Below are 19504 nucleotides of genomic sequence, written 5' to 3' on the forward strand. Positions count from 1 at the left end.
CAAGTCTGCCCATCTAAGTTGATTTTTTCCATTTTAAATAATCCTTCATTATCTGAGTCACGCATTAAAATATAATGGCGCTACAAAAAGTACACTTGTTGGGTAAGTATCCATTTGATTAATGTTTACCCACTATATCATATATTGTATAATAAGAATATTCCTAATTAATTAGTTAGATATATAACTTTGATTAAGTCGATAATACTCCTCGGTAGCATCTTTTCGCACATATCACCATGATGCCTCGACTCAGTGTGTAACATTACGGCGACGGTCTTGAATAGTCTAATTTTTGAAATAAATGTTATAGAATAATTAAAAAAATAAAAAATGCTGTACTTAAAGTTCATATTTCAAATATATATGATGGACAGCTAGCTTGCTCATTCCATGTTGTATAACTCAAAATTACTTATATAACTTAATATCTTATTTTATTTTTTGTAAATATTTAAGTGTTTTTTTCTTTTTTATGACTAGTTTTAATTTGAGTGTCGGTATCAAGTAATGGTTTTATCAGAACCACTCCTAATCAAATTTTCTTACCGCATATGTCAAGTTGAAATTTATTGCCAAACAACAAGTTTGCCGTGTAGACTCCAACTTGTTCATATGCTCATCTAGAGAGTGTTGAGCTTTATATCAACATCATGACGTATCATCGTAAGAAATAAATGAATTATTTGTCCACCTAATAGTTATTTATTCTACCATACACAATCTAATTCACCACATAAAAATAAGTTATGGTTAGAAAACAAAAAAGAGGTGGAATGAACAAACTGTTGATTTTCTAAACCATGCAAAATTTTGTCATTGAGAATGATTCTCTTTCTTAATAAAAGAAAATATTGATTCTTTATTATAGTTGTTTTTAAAATAAAAGAAAAGAAAGTACAAGAAGGACAAAAAATACGATAAAGGTTTGGAAAAATTATCTGAAAAAAAGAATGTTATTCCTTTGGGAGAAAAGAAAAAAAAAAAAAAAAAAGAGGAAGAAGAATAAGAATGGTAAAAGGCTAAAGTTGCATTAGTCCAGCAATGTCCACCCATTTCCCAACTTAAATATATATGGTGGCTTGATAGGCATATATAGATTGTTTTTGCCCGCACGTGTGAGCAGATATATAAGCCATGTCTTTTTTTTTCTTCAGTAAAATAAAAGTTTCATCAAGTACACATCCCCCTCTTTGATGGATACAAACATTATTTTTCATAGCTACGGGCCCATATATTTAAGAAAGCACGACTCTGAAAGCATGAGCCTGAGCCTGGCAGTACAGCCCCGCATCCCATGATGACGTGTCCCTATGAGGTGACGTGGTGCTCCACGGAGTCAAGGGGGATTAGGTGCCGGTAGGCCCCACCTCTAACCACCGTCAGCGAGCCGTGCCGTCAAGGTCGACCTGGTTGACCGCCCCCCGCGCGTGGGATTCCCCCGCGATGCCGTCAGATCTAACGGTGCGGGGATATTTTCCCCGCCCCGGCCGTTTCTCGGCTCGACGGGTCCGATACGGCGCCAGCTGTCATGCCGACGTCCAAGTCGACGTCACCCGGGTAGACCCCATCCAAAAGAACGGCCGGTCCACCTCTTCCCACGCGTTTAATTGGCTCGACCCGTCTTTCTTGCAGAGACTCCCCTTGCCGTCTCTCTCTCCCCTTGGTTTCGTTTCCTTTCCTGCACCTCTTGAGCACTGTTCCCACCCAAAACCGACCCCCTCTTCATTTCTTCCTCCCCAATGGAGAGGCCGAAGGAAATGGCGCTCTTGAATTCCGACGGCTTCTCGAGTCATGATCGCGGTCGCAGTGTTGACGAGGGTGTCGATCGGAGAGACGGGATCGAGGAGGTCGATTTCTTCTCGGAGAGCCATCGGGGAGACAAGGATGGTACCGCACGAGCTGGTGTTTCGCATGATCGGCAAGGGAAGCATGTGTCACCTCAGGAAGATACAGGCATCAATATAAGTGTTGAGTTATTGGGCAATCAAATCTCAGCTCGATATAAATCGAGTTCCTCTATTGTAGCTTATCTAATGGAAAAATGACGCGTTTTGATAACCAACTGCTACTTTCTCTTCTTTTTTCTCTTGCTGATGTTTTGTATGAGATATATAATTAATTAGGAACCTGTTAGATTGATCGCTTAGAGTGAGTTCTTTTTCTTTTTATTCTGCAGACCGGGTTGCATCTTTTGACCATGAGCTCACGGGTTGGCCAGGGAGCTGGAGAGGAGAAGAAACCTAGCAACGAGGTGAGCTTTGACTAGCTGTTAGATCGACAGGATGGAATTCTTCATGTATATTAGGGGTCAATCGTGAATTTTATGTATTTCTTTGTTCGAATCCGTAGCTGGTCATGCTTCAAGGGGAGCTAAACCGATTGGGAGAAGAGAACCGGAAATTAAGGATCATGCTAGATCAGCTCACTAGAAGTTATGGTGCTCTTCACAACGAGTATATTTTAACCATGCAACAACGAGCACAGGATTTCCGGCATGGACAGGTTTTTTTTTCTTGCCTTTTATCTCACTCGTTAATTTCTTCTACTCTCTCTTTTTGAAAATCTTATCTGCTTCACCGCAGAGAAATCGATAGCACAAAAGCCCAAGAGAGCATAAATCGCACCTAGACAAAGAGCCTTCGGATTTACTTGTCTCTTCATTCATTTATGTTCGCATAATCTATTAAATATCCTTGCATGTAGCTGCAAGAATTTTTCTAAAAAAGAAAAGAAAAAAGGAGATTATTTGCACACTTAAAAAGATATGTTTATTTCTCCAAAAAATAATTATAGATATTTGTAATTTTATTTTATTTGAAAATGACATAAATTAGGTTGCGGTTTTTCTTCTCTTGCAAACTACAAACGTGATATAGTTCTTCTTGCGAGGAAACAAATGTGACATAGTTCACAGGATTTTAATTGCTTGAAGAAATGAGTGTGCTCTTGCCGTTCATCTTTGAATTATTCTGATCTCTGACTTGGAAAAATAGAAAAGCTATGATTTCTACACTTCCTTCTTTGCTTTCTCGAAAAAAACACTTCCTTCTTTGCATTGTTAATTTTATACCCCAAAGATATATAGGTGTTCTATCTTACATTTTTCTAGAGTAAAATAGTGTGGGTTCACCATGCACTTCTTTCTTGCTGAGCAAATTCACCATGCGTTCCATTGCAGCATGAAATCTTGAAATAAAATGGTCAAAGAACTCGTATATAATCCATGGATTTATATTTATTTTGATTTGATTTTTTCCTATATATTAATATGATAATGCATCATGTAGTATCATCCTAATGAATCTCATTTGAGGTGTTCTTCAGATCAAAATATCAGCAGAATAGGCTTTGGATCATAACAATCAATTGTAGGCCAAATCGCATATTTTGCCTTTCTTTTTCTTTGCTAGCATATTATGTCTTCCTAGAAACATCTTGATAGTTTTCATTACGACCTCTAATTACTAAAACAGATTAATATAATCTTATCTGCTTCCATAGGACAACAAGACCGACACATCGAGTCCGGTGGCAGTATCTGAACACCAATTCATGGAACCTGGTCAAACTAGCATGCGGAACATCGAACATTCTGGTGCTGAAGATGAAGAACAATCACAAACATTGAGCAACGGCATCGCCAACAGAGGTTCAAGGGAGCAAGGCACTATTCCATTCACCAAGAGACAGCTACCTGTTGATGATGGTCCCTCGGAGCAAACATCACCAAGCTGGGGGAGCAACAAGAATCCTAGGCTAATGCAAGAAAGGAGCACTGACACCGAGCTCCCATGCCGCAAAGCAAGAGTCTCAGTGCGTGCACGGTCTGATGCCCCAATGGTAAAACACTGACTCCCGTTGCATTAGAATTCTGCATTAACCACTAGTTCTCCCATTACATTATAATTCTTCATTAACCATTAGTCTATATATTAGATAAAAAACAGTTGTGAACTAAGGCATAAGGTTTTGTGCCTGTAGATTAGTGATGGATGTCAATGGAGGAAATATGGTCAAAAGATGGCAAAGGGAAATCCATGCCCACGAGCCTATTATCGTTGCACCATGGCTGTTGGTTGCCCCGTTCGAAAGCAGGTAAGTGCAATCAGTACCAAACTTGCCTTTGGATACAGCAGCTATCTACTTGAAATTAAAGCTTCTTATACCAAGGATATCCTGCCAAAAGTGTTCGTTATCTGTGCAATAGAATTACCTTTGGCATCTGCAAATTGTTGTACTTGGCGCAATCCTGGAAGACTTTATCTAATGATCATGTAGGCTCAATCCCTTTTACGCACTAACAGTTGCAAATATATAAGCAAGCATAACCATAGCATTTTGGGTTTTGGATACTTTCTTTTATTTGATGAAATGAGGAGGAAGTAAGAAACTTCCCCCAGCTTTATTAACAGTTGCAAATTAGGTCCTATCTCACTATTCTTCCTAAGGCCAATACATTGCATACAGAAAGTGTTTATCGACAGTTGAAAATTTTTCGTTAAGCTTCCCTTATTATATAATATTGGACATTTTGAACTATTTTCGAAATTCCTTCCTCATGAGGCATCTTTAATTCCGTTGTTATGAAAAGTGTTAGGGCGTGACTTCAAACAATTGATGAGACAGATCATGAACTCTCACCATTGGTTGTGTATTCACCAAGTCAAAATTTGTAGTCGAAGTCAACTGAAAGTTTCTTCTGGCTGTCAGTCAGAGATTGACAGATACCTCATTTATTGCCTTCATCTCGGGCTGTATGTTTATTTAACAAGTAAATTGCTTAAAGTCTCAGATTGTAGCTCAAACAACAAATATATAGTTGCTTAATTCAAAAGAAAAATTTAGTTTTCAATTCCAGTCGTGGTGATTAGCCTTGCCATTGATTTTGATCACAAGAAGACAACCTTAAAGCTTGAGATCTCTTTAATTTGCAATGGAGAGGATGATTACTTTTCTCTTTTTTTTATTTTTCCTCTCTGTTTGCTCCATTATGATGTCCTCGATATATTTTTATCCGAGCTTAGTCAAAAAATTTATGTACGATTTTCTAAAGCCTAAAACTACTACCGCAGTGCCGTTGTTTCTGGCCTCTCTCCTCTCTTCCTCCCCTACAACTCAGATAAAACCACCAGCACCACACATGTAAACATACATCATCTCATGGATGGACATGGTGGCCTATCTAATTCTTTCACCAAATCACCTAAAAAGCCGTTATAGTCTTGATAATTTCTTTATGGTTAGCAATATTGGTGATTCATGAGGTCTATCCTTCCATTGGCCATTATTTTCATATTTAATTCTTGTTGATTAAGAATTATTTTATTCCTGTTGCTTGATTTTAATAGGAACTATACGTTTAGTTCTTAGACTTGTACATACATATTCATAACTTTACCAAGGACAACAATATACAGAATCAGGATAGGCCTAGTATCACCACCCCCATGCTCATGACTACGTCCAGAAACTAAATATGTTAAACTGTGTATAAACCCAACATCAAATAGCAGTCAAAAAAATAAAAAAGTTGCAGTCAAAGAAAAGACCGGATTTCAAATCTCTTTTAAAGATTCTTATAATGGTTTTCCTTTTTCCTTCCTGCCTTTATGAGTGGTTGACTATCACTGCTCCAAAAATTTATTCTTAATACACAGTATACACTATTCCATCCTTTCGCAAGAAAATACACCACTAGTCCGTAACTTAGCCGCTAGAAATTTCTACAGTTTTTGGCGTGCAAAGATAGAGTTTCTCCTCAGCTTTCTATGTATAAAACTTATAATTTGGATTCCTCTCCAGAGGCCAACTCATTTATCTCTCCATGGTTTGTTTTGGTGCAACAGGTGCAGAGATGTGCTGAGGACAAGACCATTCTTATAACCACCTACGAGGGCAACCACAACCACCCTCTCCCCCCAACCGCCACCGCCATGGCCAGCACCACGTCCGCCGCTGCCGCCATGCTCCTCTCCGGCTCCACCACCAGCAAGGACTCCCTCATGGCCGCTGGTGGCTTCTTCCAACCCGTACCCTATGCTTCCTCCGTCGCCACACTCTCCGCCTCCGCCCCATTCCCCACCATCACCCTCGATCTGACGCAGTCCCCGAGTCCACTCCAGCTCTCGCGGGGCCACCTGCCGTCAATTCCATTCTCGATGCCGCCATCGATGTACCTCCCTCATAAGCTGCCGCCTGGAGTGGTGGGGCCGCCGGCGGTGCAGTTTGGCCCAAGGCAGCAATCGATGGTCGAGACAGTGACCGCGGCTATTGCAACAGATCCCAACTTCACTACAGCCTTGGCTGCCGCCATCAAATCCATCATGGGGTCTCCTCGGAGCACCAGTGGTTCTGGTGGTGGCAATAGCTCCCCTACTGGCCCTCAGGTAGGACCTGGACCACCTCAGTTTCCTCAGTCTTGCACCACGTTTTCTACTAATTAAAGGGAGTCAGAATGGGTGCATGCCTTGCTGTTATCTACGTCTTCCAACTAGAATGGTCTCCACAGGTTGCATATAGCGTGAGAGTAAATGTCATAATCAAAATTTTTCGTTCATCCATCTATGTGCCTACCTTATTATTATACCAGAATACTTTGCTACTATCAATAGAATATTGTAAATTAGTGGTTGTCCCTAACAAATATTTATGTCGAGCCCTTCAATTAGTTGGGCAAGGAAGAAGGATGTCTTGTAAGTAAATATTACAAAGAAACGCTGGGTAAGAAAGAGAGAGAGAGAGAGAGAGAGAGAGCGCTCTTATTCTACTTTTATTTACCCTTATCAGTGCATGGTTCGGTGTTCGTGGTATAGCTTTGTTATGCCCTCATGGCGAAGTTCGTAAAGCGTCTCTTCCTTTTCAAATGGAATAACCAATGCATGGATGGGCTCCCTTGACCTTTCACGCGGCCAATGAATCACAATGCTTTTACATGGGTGCACAACCATGAAACAACGTCCAATTAAAGCTCATTACTACTTACGATCTGAAAAGAAAATTAAGAAAGAAAGAGCGTGTGCTAGAAAGCCCAACAAGTTACCATCATCACCACACCAGTTGGACCAAGCATGCAGCAAAAAATGGATAAATAGATAAGGAGGAAGATTTTCTTCCTCTGCCTGCAGTAGACTGGCTACATCTAGGGGACCAAAACTCCGACGTTCTTCTACGCCTCCATTGTTACAATAAGATCCAAGAACTCAATCATTGAAATCGACACGGACGACGACGCTAAGCGCAAAAGGCACTCGAAGGAGTAGGGGGTAGGGGAAGGGGAAGGGACGTGGTTCTTTTTCCCATAATACTGCACGGGTGGTGGGAACGGTTCAGAATGCAATAATGGTTCTGCTCCTCCTCTTAGTTATGCGGGGGCTAATTGATAAAATTAAGAATTAATACTAAGTTGAATTTCAAGTTTCATGAATTGCCTTAAAAAAAGTGCATAGAATACAATCTCTAGAAATAGATTTAGTAAAAGAGTCTGCAACCATCAAATACGTAGAAATATATTTTATGACCATTTTCTTCTATGCCACTATGTCTCTAACAAAATTTATTTTAGTATCAATATTTTTTGTCCTGCCATGATACTTAGGACCCTTTTTTTTTTTTTTTTTTTTTTGCTAATGCGGGCTGCGGCTCCGTTGGCCTTCCTAAATACATATTAGGCCTAGAAGACTTCCCCATCTCTCCCCATTGCCCAGATATCTTGAATCAAAGAGTGGTCCCCCCCATCCAGCTCGGGCCCCCCTAAATCCAATCTATCATAGTGGCCGAGTCACCCTCCAAAATGATAGAGTTGGTATGCAAGACTCGTCGCACATATCAAAGACCCACCCATACAGCACGTAACTCAGCACCAGAAATCGAGGTATCAGCTGTCTGACAACCACCAACAGCCACCACCCTCAAACTTAGGTCCTTGATGACAAACCCCGCGCCTTCTCGACGTCCTCCATCGACTACCGATCCATCGAAATTGATCTTGAGGAAGCTCGGGCGTGGGGGCTCCCAGGTGAAGAACATCGTACGAGGCATTATCTGAGCTGAAAAGGAGCCCCAAATATTTCGAACTATCAAAGACCCACCTGAATAGGTGCTATCACTAAACTTAACTGTCTGTACTCGTGCCCACTCCACTACAAACCTCGGAGACAAGCTACATTCACCAAAGGTCCGAGCAATCCTAACCAGCCAGATTTGGTAATCCATACAGGTAGCTCCAATGGCCACGGGGCGCTGCTGGGGGCTACTCGACCAATACTGGATAACCTATAAAAACTGGTCTTGCATACCCCAAGCATTCTGTGGAAACCCTGAAAGACGCCAGAATCTCCTCGCCCACGTGCATTGAAACAGCACATGGTCTATCATCTCGTCGTCCCCACACAACGTACACTGGGGGGTATCCTCACACCACGTCTACTCAACAACGATCTCGTAGGAAGGCGGTTCCAGACTACCTTCCATAAAATCAGTGCCAATCTCGAGTGTAAACCTAGCTGCCAGACTCAAGCACAATCAGGGCCTACCTCGTAATCCTGTTGTAGGCTCGAGCGACATCCCCCATCCTAACTCTGGTCCTACAGAAAGATCGCCACACCCGGATATCTGATCCCCCACACCCTGGCACCGGAAGGGACTGTACGCACTCGGCAAAGGGGTCTCCAAATACCTATCGCACACTGTCCCCATCCCACTCTCCTCCTTCCAGGACGAGAAGGTCACATACCTGCAGTCCGTCACCCGCCTCTATGCCAACCATAGTCAGCCATAAACTCAGGGGTAGGGCATCCACCCACAGGTCCCCCACCACTTCGACACTCCTTCCATCCCCAATTGCCCATTTAGTATTTGCCCAAATAGTTAGCAGATACCTCTCAATCTTATGCCACATAAAGGATACAGTCCGCCTGCACCGAGTTACCTCAGCCGGCCCCACGTGACCATATTTCACTATCATGACCTGACTTCAAAACCCCTGAGGCTCCAGGACAAACCGCACCATGTGTCAGGCAATGATCGTCTCTCACCTTACCCGGAGAGACTAGACCCCAAGGCCACCCTCCCGGAGAGGCCGGCAAACATTCTCCCAAGCCACCAAATGCACCCCACGCCCCCCCCCCCCCCCCCCCCCAAAAAAAAAAAAAATCCTTCATATATGCAATGGTAGCTTAGCTATCACAATTAACTATCACGGATTCTACAACACTAGCTATTACATACAATATTTGTAGAAATCTCCTAAGTCAAATTGCCTCCTACCTGCAACTAAACAATCAATAAACTCGACCTCCATCATAGATAAGGCTATACATATTTGCTTCTTGCTACTCCAAGAGATGACACCATTATTAGGCAAGAACACATATCCTAAAGTGGATTTGTATTCATCCAATTCTTCTGCCCAATTAGCATCTGAATAACCACTTAAGTGCAAATTATTTTTATGCTAGCATAGAGAATAATCAATGGTGCCTTTGAGTCAGGATCCTTTTGATCACTTTCCAATGCAACTTTTTAGGACTAACTTGATAGCGGCTCACCAAGCTGAAGGCATAGCATATATTGGGCTCTATACACATCATGGAGTATATTAAACATCCAATAGCACTAGAATTGAGAACATTAGCCATTTCTTTTTTCTCATATGGAGTCTTAGGGAACATTTTAAGATTTAGGCCTTTACCTCTTGCTATACGAGTGTCTATGGATTGCAGTCTTGCATGTTAAATCGTTTTATGATCTTTTTAATATAAGTCTCCTACGTCATGCAAAAAAAATTTTTGAACGATCCCTATAAATTTTAACACCAAACGCATAAGTTACTTCCCCCATATCTTTCATTTCAAAATTTGAGGACGACCATTCTTCTATAGTGACAATAAACTCCTTATCATTCCCAGCCAAGAAATATCATCCACATATAATGATAAAATCATGAATATATTTTCAAAACATTTGACTACATACAATGATCTTCATCAATCATCATAAACTCATAAAAAGTTATGGCTCGATGAAACCTCAGATACCATTATCTGAACGATTATTTTAGGCCATAAATAGATTGTTGAAGCTCTTGACCTTTTACAACAAAACCTACAGGTTATTCCATATAGATTTTCTCATCCCATTTTCCATTGACAAATGATGTCTTAACATCCATCTAATATAATTCCCAATCTAAATGTGCAATGATCGCAAGGATAAGATAAATAGAGGCAAATCTAACTACTAGAGAGAATGTTTTCTCATAATCTATACCCTTTTATTGAGTATAACCTTTTGCCACTAAGTGAGCCTTACATCTTTCAATAGATCCATCTGCATTCTGCTTAATCTTAAGAACCCTTTGTTCCCAATTGCCTTAAAGTATGGTGAAAAGGTCAACCAAGTCTCAGACATGGTTTGCATTTATGGCCTCCATTTCTTCCTCCATTTCCTTCTTCCACTATTCCTTTGCAGGGCATTAGAGAGCCTCTTTAATTATTTTGGGCTCAACATCATCATGTGAAGCTATCATAAAAGCTTCCTCTTTGGTCCCAAAACGACAATGAGGGATACTCTTACTAGTGCTTTTATGCAAATGTAATTCTTATGAAATTAATCTATTAGACATTTTGTCGCTCCCATTAGGTCTAGAAGGTCGAGACAATTTCTCATTCTCCTCTACTTGTTAATAGGTGCACCATAAAATTCAGGATCTTCCATCTTGAAAAATTGAAAATTCTTTATCATCTCAACCTTGCTAGGAAAATCATTCTTCGAGAATGTAACATCTTATGATTCAATTGTAGTCCAACTTCCATATGCCTACTCACTAATGAACATATATCCTTTAGAGTGTTCTAAGTATCTTATAAAGATTCACTTCTTTCCTCTCAGACCTAATTTTTTGTATTTGTGAGAGGGATCATGGACATAGATAGCAGAACCCAAGGTCGCAAATTACTTAGATCAGATTTCCTAATTGTCCATAATTCATAAAGTATAGGGGATCAATTTGGAGGGCACATGGCAAGTATACAGACAACAAAAATTTTCTCTTTAACAAAAATTACCGTTCAAATGCTTATGGTGCAAGAAAAAGATGAAAGAGAGTTGTTCCTTCATGTTTCTCTCCTTAGAACACTGAAATTTTCTAGGAAGGAGAGTCTAGACATAAATGGTGTTAAGTAACACAGACAAGAGATGGAGAAGGAAAGAGAAACTATCCAATAGTATCTTCTTTTTCTTCCAACTATTTTCTCTCTCATTTAAAAGTTAGATGATCTTGGTCGGGCTAGCCCATCATGGGTGGCCCAACCAGGCCCAAAAACCAATAGCAATAATAATAGTATCAAGAATCCGTGCGATGTACATTTATGAAGCATTGAGCTATTATAATTTGGCCTTCATGAATATTTCATAAATTTAAAAAGCATCAAATGACTACCCAAAAATAAAGCACTCTTGTAGTATTCAACTAGGAAGCTTATTTTAGTGCTTTGAATGCTGAAAATGAACACTATATGAGAAAATCATGACCTCCAGGAGTTAGGCCCTGTTTGGGGGAGCTGTTGGCAGTAGAGCTGTTAGAAGTAGAGCTGTTGGAAGTAGAGCTGTCTGAAGTAGAGCTGTTATAAAAAGCTGTTTGCTGTTTGGTAACTACATTCGTAAAGTGTTGTGGTAGTTTGTTTTGTGTTTGGTAAACAAACTGAGAAAGTGCTTTCTGGCCCTCCAAAAGCTCCCCCAAACAGGGCCTTAGTATTTGTGATTAGGTCTTGGATGCAATGGATCTTGCTTTTAAACCTCATTCAAACTTACTCGTGTAGCCAAATTAATCTATAATTGATCCAATGATCCTTCTACATTAAAGAAGTCCAGCTCAATGGTGACACATCTCCGTGCAGCAATCAGAGGTTCTTGTTCCATTAGATGGTGCATCCCTATAGACGCGCTCCCTTGTTTCCTTCCATTTTCCTTCATTTTTGTGTGGCGGTCGAATTAGGATGAGTGATAGCTTCGAGGATCGAATTTTAATTCGGATTAGAATTATTGTGATCGAGGTTAAACTGCTAGGCGCGTCCTAAACTGAATTTTGATCTGGATCGTATGGATGTTGAGACTGAATTTTGTTTTTAGGATTAAATAATCTCATCTGTAAGCTGTGGGCTTGATCTGCTGATTCTTTGATCTGGATTCAGCTACCTTTTTATGTTATGGTTTCGAAAGATCTATGTTCAGCTGAGATCACGAGATTTATTGTATCGCAAAGCGTTCCCCTTTTTTAAGAAACAAAATTGATTGATTGACCTCGCTGACTGTTACGATTTTGTTCGTCGTAATTGTAATACATGTCTTGCTTATTCGTGATTCACAATTGTGATCGTGCATAACCAGCGGAACATAAATTTTAACTAGTGGTTGAAAAGAGTGGGCTGTTCTTGCAGAAATTCAATAAATTGCAGGTTTATGAGTAGGTACCAAGTGATATGATTCTAGTTGCTGGTAATCGTTAAAAAAACACAACTCCGTATGACCGCTTCACCCTCAAGCCTAGAATGCAATGAACATTTTCTCAATTGGTATAATGGTTCATGTGAGATTCTCACATGATGGTGAGTCCAGGATTAGGTCTTTTCATACGGCTTCTAGGTCTTCTTTCAACTCTCTGAACCCTCAATGAATATTGCATTGCTTCTTTTTTTTTGGTTTACTAATAAACAAATTAACTGTTTAAGGCTTGATAATGATTTGTGTAAATTTTATAGAATGAGTACAAGGAAATTGACGAGTGGCTAAGGATATTTCCTATAACTCTTCATTCTCTTGAGGCTAAATAGTTTCTCTGATAGCATGTTAGTATTTTTACTTGTGCCTGTGTCTGTTTTTTTTCCATTCTTTTTTGAGGGAAGGGTGTTTGGTTTCATCAAGATGCTTTTTTCTTCTTTCATTTTCTTTGCTTATCCTTATATAATGCTAGATTCTAATCAGAGTCCAGCCAAGGAGGTCAGTTGTCCTGCCCAGCCTGATGGCATCAAGTTGCTTGCTTAGTGAGGGGTTTCGTACTAAAATCCATCCAATCTCACAAACCCTTGAATGATATTGTGTCCCTTACAAGATTTCCTAAACATAATGGTGGAGGGAGAGCAAGGGATGACGGATGCGGCACTAGCTAAAGAACATCGAATTGGGATGACCGTCGTTGATGAAGGAACGTAGATCAATATCATTCATATCTACATATTATGTAGAGATTTGAGAGATCTTATCACCTGGGATGCTTTGTTAGATTCTTGGAGTTCAAATTTTTGGACCCTTGAAAGTTTCTTCTCCTTAACAATCATTAGGATCAAACCACCCCTTTGCCTCCTCAACCTAATATACTTTATCTATTTGTGGAATTCGAACATCCTTTATTTCCTTTCTTCAGGGACTCGATCTCTTAGCAACCTGTTATATCATCCAGCAATCTTTGAGTGGTGAGTGTGCTTCAATGCATCCTGTCTTATTTCTTCTCCATGATGGCTAGCCTCTTTTTGTTGTGATCTTTTTATGAATATTCTGCGATCAGCCGTTGGCAATCTTGGATCCTTGGAGTTGAAATCTTTTGATGCATTAGAAATTTTTGTTTCTAGAATTTTTTCTTTCTAGATCAGATAAGACCACTGTTAGGGCCTAAGCCGATTTCGCACATCCCATAACCGAAAGAGGTCGGAGTTCGTATAACTCAGAAAGTGGGACAAAACAAATTGAGGAAGGAAGTGGGAGTTCCTTCCGTTTGAAAGAACTTCCTTATGTTAACAAAGTGGAAGCCGAGTGCTAGCGAGGGAGCCGCTTTCTTCTAAGGTCGACTCCCCGATTAGCTTCTTTGCTCTCTGGCCAGTAGTCGCTCTTTCTCTGGATGATATTGTCATTAATCCTTCTTCTTTCTCCGGATATGGTGTTGTTTTTCCCTCCTATTAAATCATCCGATTGTTGGATTGTGTCTCTTTACACCTTGAATATTTCATTTTAATTAATTTCTAACATCTCTTTAACAGACTTAAAGCTTCTGATCATAAGCAATCTGGCACAACCTCGTCTTCTGCTCTATTTGCACCTTTGTCTTCAAATACGAGAAACTTCAGAGACTACAAGGAGTATATAACGTTGATCCAGCTGTAGATGCTTTGATCAAGCTTTCCGGGTAGAACATTGAATATATGACTTAAAGGCAGAATATGGAACTAAAAAGAAAGAAAAAACAATGAATAACCAGGTTTTTTCTCTAGTTGGGAAGGAACATTTCCCTCTAAAGATAATTATAGAGTAGAGCCGAGGGAAACCATGGTCAATTGCTATACATTAATTATTCAGGTCTCTTTGAAGTACTTATTTTATCCAGGTCAATCCATGGGTTTTTAGTTTTGCCCTAGACAATTGATTATCTTGGGCTTGGCACAAGTTCTTAGTAAAATTGTCTGGAAAATTCAGACATGCAACTTAAACTAAAATACCCGAAATACGTTATTAATCTTGATGAAAAGACTTATGTAGTTCTAGTTAGGCATTATAAGAATAGAAGATAGACTCTTGAATCTTCTTTCTCCTTAAAAAATCTCTTAAAAACCCCAATACATCTCTTGGATGTAGAAGAAATGCAAACAAAACCTTAAGGGCTCGTTTGGTTCGCGGGAAAAGGAGGGAAAGTGTGGTCAACGGGAAAGTAATGAGATGCCTCTTGTTTGGTTGGAGTTTTCAAAGGAGAGAGAAGGGAAAGTTATATTCCCATGGGAATGTGATTCCCACATTTCATGGGAAAGTCTTTCCCATGAGAAACATGGGAAAGTTACTTTCCCATGAGGCGGGAATCACTCCATTTTTACTTTTTCCCAAAAAGTCCTTTCAGCATTAAAGAAGCATTAAAAAGGCATTAAAAACCTAATTTTTATTAAGGGCATAATAGGAATTATATATAACTTTCCTAGGAAAGTGGACGGCCAACCAAACATAAGCACCTTGGAAATTTGTCACTTTCCCATGGTCAACCAAACATGCCAAAAGTACTTTCCTAGGCATCCTCTTCCTAGGAATTTGTTTCCCAGGAATCATATTCCTAGGAAGGAAAATGCTTCCCGCGAACCAAACGAGCCCTAAAGTTATTGGACTTGAAATCACAATTGCATCCAGTATCTTCAAAAAGAATTGACGACGACTTGACATCAAGCCCATTAGGACAACTCTGTACAAACAATTCCTTTTGTCCAGAATTCCACTTGATCGGACATATCTTAGATAACAAACAATCAGGAACTTGAACTTGTGCTATATCATTGACTTGAAAAATATATGACAATCTATTTTCTACACAGTTTCTCAAGTGCTCGTTGTTAAATATGAAGGCTCCAACCAGCTAGTAAAAAACACGATTTAGATGCTAAACTAGAATAAGCAATTTAAATGATGCTTCCTTTTTTCAGAACATAATGAATCCTTCTTTTACCTGCATCGACTCATGCCAAAATATTGCAATCCAATAAATAAAGGTTTCGAGGGCACATAGTGACCTTTCAATCGTTCGCTCATAGGTCAATCCATGACCCTCTCTGAATATCTCAATTATTTCTTGGTTCATTCCACCACCCCACCCAAGAATTATTAGAATTCCTATTCAATGAGATTTGTTTTCCAAATAACCCTAACAATTATTAGGACCTATGTCCGGCTGTTTCGTCCGGTTAGCCCATGTTCAAGCAAAGAAATAAACGATAAATAGACAAGAAAAAATCCATGGAACAAAATACATTTCGACTTTCAACTCATAATTTTTTATTAAAAAGACAATTTTTTTATTAAAAAAAGTCTAAATAGAAATTTAACATAATGTGAAAATTAGTGTAGCAAATAGTAAATTATAACTAACTAGTGTAAATAAATACTAAAGGTACACATATTCATGTGCAAAGCATATTACTGTCCAGGAAGTTTTTTATATAAAACAAAGCAATTTCGTTAACGTAAAATACTTAAGAAAACACTGGCCTTCTTTTTTCAATTCTTAGGGTGAGGACCACTCTGACATCAAACGCTGAATTGCTTCAAGGCTATGATTTATACTTTTGATCTTCAGAAATTGTATGCTTCAAAGCATTTTCCTTTCCATTTACAGAAATCAGCAGGCCAAAGCACCAATATTCATACTATGTGCTTATCCTCCGAACTTGGGACTTTGTTAAAAAATTTGATATGGAGAACTTCTACATCAAGAATTAATCCAGAAAGTTTTTGGTTGTCCCCCCCTCCCAACCAAAAAAAAAGATGCCTCCCTCACAGCCATTTCAGACGTCCTTAAACACCTCCATTACAGTTGTAGGCAAAGGGTGAAGATAGAACCCGGTTACATCAACAACCCTTACCCAACACTAATTCTTAATCCCTTGTGCACCTTCAGAAATCCGAAGATTATTCTTCTTCGTCCAAGCATACTATGGACTTGCTTGAGACAACAATAGCTGTAAAGATTGACAATTCTAAAACCTCCAATCAGCTTCAACAATATGAAGTTGTCAAAATGCTCCTAACATAAAGATCAAAGTCTCCTTTCTTTTGTAAACATCTGTAAGCCTCACAATGATTGGTGAGCCTTACAATAATGAAGTTGTCGAAATGCTCCTAACATTAAGATCAAAGTCCATCGGATAATGGCGGAAAGAATAACTCCTTTCTTTTGTAAACATCTGTAAGCCTCACAATGATCGGTAGGTCTTGTAAGGCATATCATAAAAAATATCTATAATATTATACTACCTGAAATCCCCTTTTTTTTCCTACCAAGACACACCCCTCTAACAGAGTGGTCCACAAGGAGCATCTAACAAATTGATCACAAGGAATAAGTGATGATGTGGATGAAAATAAGAGTGCCCACAATTCTTTCCACTTATTCCTCCAGGTAATCTTTCCTGTAGAGCACAAGGAAAAAAGTAACTAAATCGAATGGAGATTACTAGAAGAAAGGAACGATAGTTATTCCCAAAGCCCCTGTATCTTCTAATTAACAAGACAGAATTATCCAAACTAAGAATTACGAACGGAAACATCAGATCCACAACTTAAAAAGTACAAGTTGTGAAAGGAAACCTCTTATCAGCTCCCGGAGGACTTGAGCTCCTCCAAGGTAGACTTGATCTGGTCTCGCAGGAGCTCTATCCGGTTCAAGTACACCTCCAGCTCCAGGATCTGCTGCTTCTTCCACTTCTCATCCACGGCCGCCCCTGAGCCTGGAAGACTTGCCGGGCCTCCGCCGAGGCAGAATGGCATTGGGCTCAGCGCCGCTGCAGCGCCGCCTAGCCCTGGCCCCAATATACCAGCCTCACCACTGAGCCCCGGACCGAGCGGTCCCCCGGTTGCCGAGCATATCAACTCCTTAAACAGCGGCGAGAGGCAACTCTTCACCGTCTCCTCGATGATGCCCGGGATCGCTGCAGCTGACGATGAAGGCACTTGGGTTACCGGGACCCCTACTGTTGCAGGGTTTGCTGCTGCTGCTGCTGCCGCCGCCGTTGCCGTTGCCTCTTCTGCTGCCCTCCTTCTGAAACGCCTCCGTGATCTTGAGATCCTCCTGTCTGAATTCGTCGTGGCTCCATCGGGACCGGAGATGGCTTCGATGGTATAGGAATTGTTAGGGGTGTTGAGATCGTCGTCGTCGCTGTCATGAGCCCTCTTGACGTTAGCACTCCAGATGTTGCGAGCTATGTCATAGATACCCTTTTCATGGGAGCTCTTAAAGGCGAAATCTTTCCCCATGGACCGCATACGGCTGACGACGTTCCGGTACTTCTTCTTGAGCCGGCGGAGCTTCTCGATGAGTTGGTTCTTGGTGAACTCCAGCTGGAGCCGCTGCTTGATCTCCTCGTAGAAAGGGCCGGTGTCGTACTGGTGGGAAGCGAAGGTGGTGCCGCGCCGCGCCGTGAACTCAAGAAACCCTTGCAGGATCGTGATCTCCTCCTCATCCGTCCACAGCCGCTGGAAGAGCCGCCGGGAGTCGTCGTATCCGCCGCCGACAGCGGCTACCGCGACAGGGAACGGCTTCCTGTCCTCGGACGGCTGGGTGACGGGACCGGAGGAGCATGGCGTGAATTGGCCGCCAGCCGCGGGGGTAGAGGGCGCGGCGGCCGAGAGGGGAAGAGCAGGGATGGCGCCGTTCTGCGGGGTGGAGCCCGGATCTGCGGCGGTAGTAGGGTTCGGGTTCGGGTTTGAGGGGGGGTTAGGGTTCGGGGCGGCGCGGTCAGAGGAGGAGGATGTGGAGGTTGTGGAGCCACTGAGGCCCTCCTCCGCGGGCTTCGCGGGGAGAGGAGGCGCGGCCGCCGCTGCCGCGCCGGCGAAGGCGGGTGGCGGCACCGCCTCAGTATCGTCGTCCTCGTAACCTTCCTCTTCGTCCTCCTCGCTGTCGTCGCCCTCCATGTCGTCATCATCGTCGTCGACGTCGTCGTCGAAGACGGCGCGCTCCTGCTCCTCTTCGACCGAAGGCATGGCTTCTGCTGGGCTTTTTCTCGAGCACTCGGCCAATAGTGCTTCGGGTCCGGATCGAGAGATCGGGTTTAAAACTAGGGTTAGGGTTTGGACGCGGTGGCGAGGGGATCAGAACGACTCCTACTATTCCGTCTACCAATATCGGAGACAGGGTGCAGGTGTGTGAGTGGGACCCTAAATATACACGGTACAGTCGATGTGGAATCGTTAACCAGAGCCGTTCGATCTAGTCTCAGTGGCTCCAATTTCGTCTTTTGTATGGTGGACTCGGTGTGCCTATATGATGAGGGAAGGGGATTGGTGGTTTTGTACCAAACGAACAATTCCTGTGGGCCGTTCGATAGGTCAACGAGAATTTTGATCGGAACATGTCGATCGGACGGCCGAGATGTTGCTTTGTGTCGATTTCGATGACACGTACAGGTAGCCGGTGACATGGTGCCACGTTACTGTGAATCAGCCACAGAGAGAGAAAGAGAAAGAGAGAGAGAGGATCCGGGTAAATGAAGCGGGAAATTTTTACTATCTCCGTTACAGTAAGCATTAGTTTAACGGAGTTGAGTCAGGACTCTTAATAAAAGTTTGTATAAAAGTGAAATAACAATAACTTCAGTGATCATTTTTACTATCTAGTAATTATTTTTATCTAAAAATAATGAGAGAAAAGTAGCAGCAAGGGAAGATCAAGGACAGGCTCTTAGATCCAACTAAGATCTACTGGTTACTGAATTATTAAATTAAAAATCTACTTGCTGTAAACCTTTTTTATGTCATATTAAATTTATATGAACAGATTGAACAAACAAGTTTATCTATCAAACAAATAAGAATTATTTTTACTATTATTATTTACGTTTTTATATATTAGTCCCTGAGGGTTTTTATATTTATGTATAAATCTCTAACTTCTTTCAAGAAAAAAAAGTATTATTTTCTATCTTGTCCATATCAGTTTTTTTAATATTTAAACTTTTGTAGCTTATTATTTATACATCTCTCGGAT

The 19504-nt window shown here is 41.1% G+C and overlaps 2 protein-coding genes across 2 annotated transcripts; one reads left to right on the forward strand and one right to left on the reverse strand.

The window, feature by feature from the left end:
- The first annotated feature begins 1621 nt into the window (after positions 1 to 1621).
- Positions 1622 to 6769, forward strand: WRKY47 (WRKY family transcription factor). Its single transcript, XM_039114595.3, has 6 exons — positions 1622 to 1970; positions 2180 to 2254; positions 2353 to 2505; positions 3505 to 3843; positions 3985 to 4098; positions 5850 to 6769. The coding sequence occupies exons 1-6, from the start codon at positions 1743 to 1745 to the stop codon at positions 6444 to 6446; spliced, it is 1506 nt and encodes a 501-aa protein (XP_038970523.3). The 5' UTR covers positions 1622 to 1742; the 3' UTR covers positions 6447 to 6769.
- An 8509-nt stretch (positions 6770 to 15278) lies between these two features.
- Positions 15279 to 19114, reverse strand: LOC103714727 (putative transcription factor At3g04930). The gene is made up of 2 exons (XM_088714807.2): positions 17110 to 19114; positions 15279 to 16931 (listed from the first exon to the last, which is right to left on the reverse strand). The coding sequence occupies exon 1, from the start codon at positions 18499 to 18501 to the stop codon at positions 17116 to 17118; it is 1386 nt and encodes a 461-aa protein (XP_088570933.2). The 5' UTR covers positions 18502 to 19114; the 3' UTR covers positions 15279 to 16931; positions 17110 to 17115.
- Between the last annotated feature and the right edge of the window lie 390 nt (positions 19115 to 19504).

This window comes from Phoenix dactylifera, chromosome 2, assembly GCF_051530095.1.
Source record: "Phoenix dactylifera cultivar Ajwa chromosome 2, Ajwa_hap1_PhDact_Kaust_v1.1, whole genome shotgun sequence".
In the NCBI taxonomy this organism is placed as follows: domain Eukaryota; kingdom Viridiplantae; phylum Streptophyta; class Magnoliopsida; order Arecales; family Arecaceae; genus Phoenix; species Phoenix dactylifera.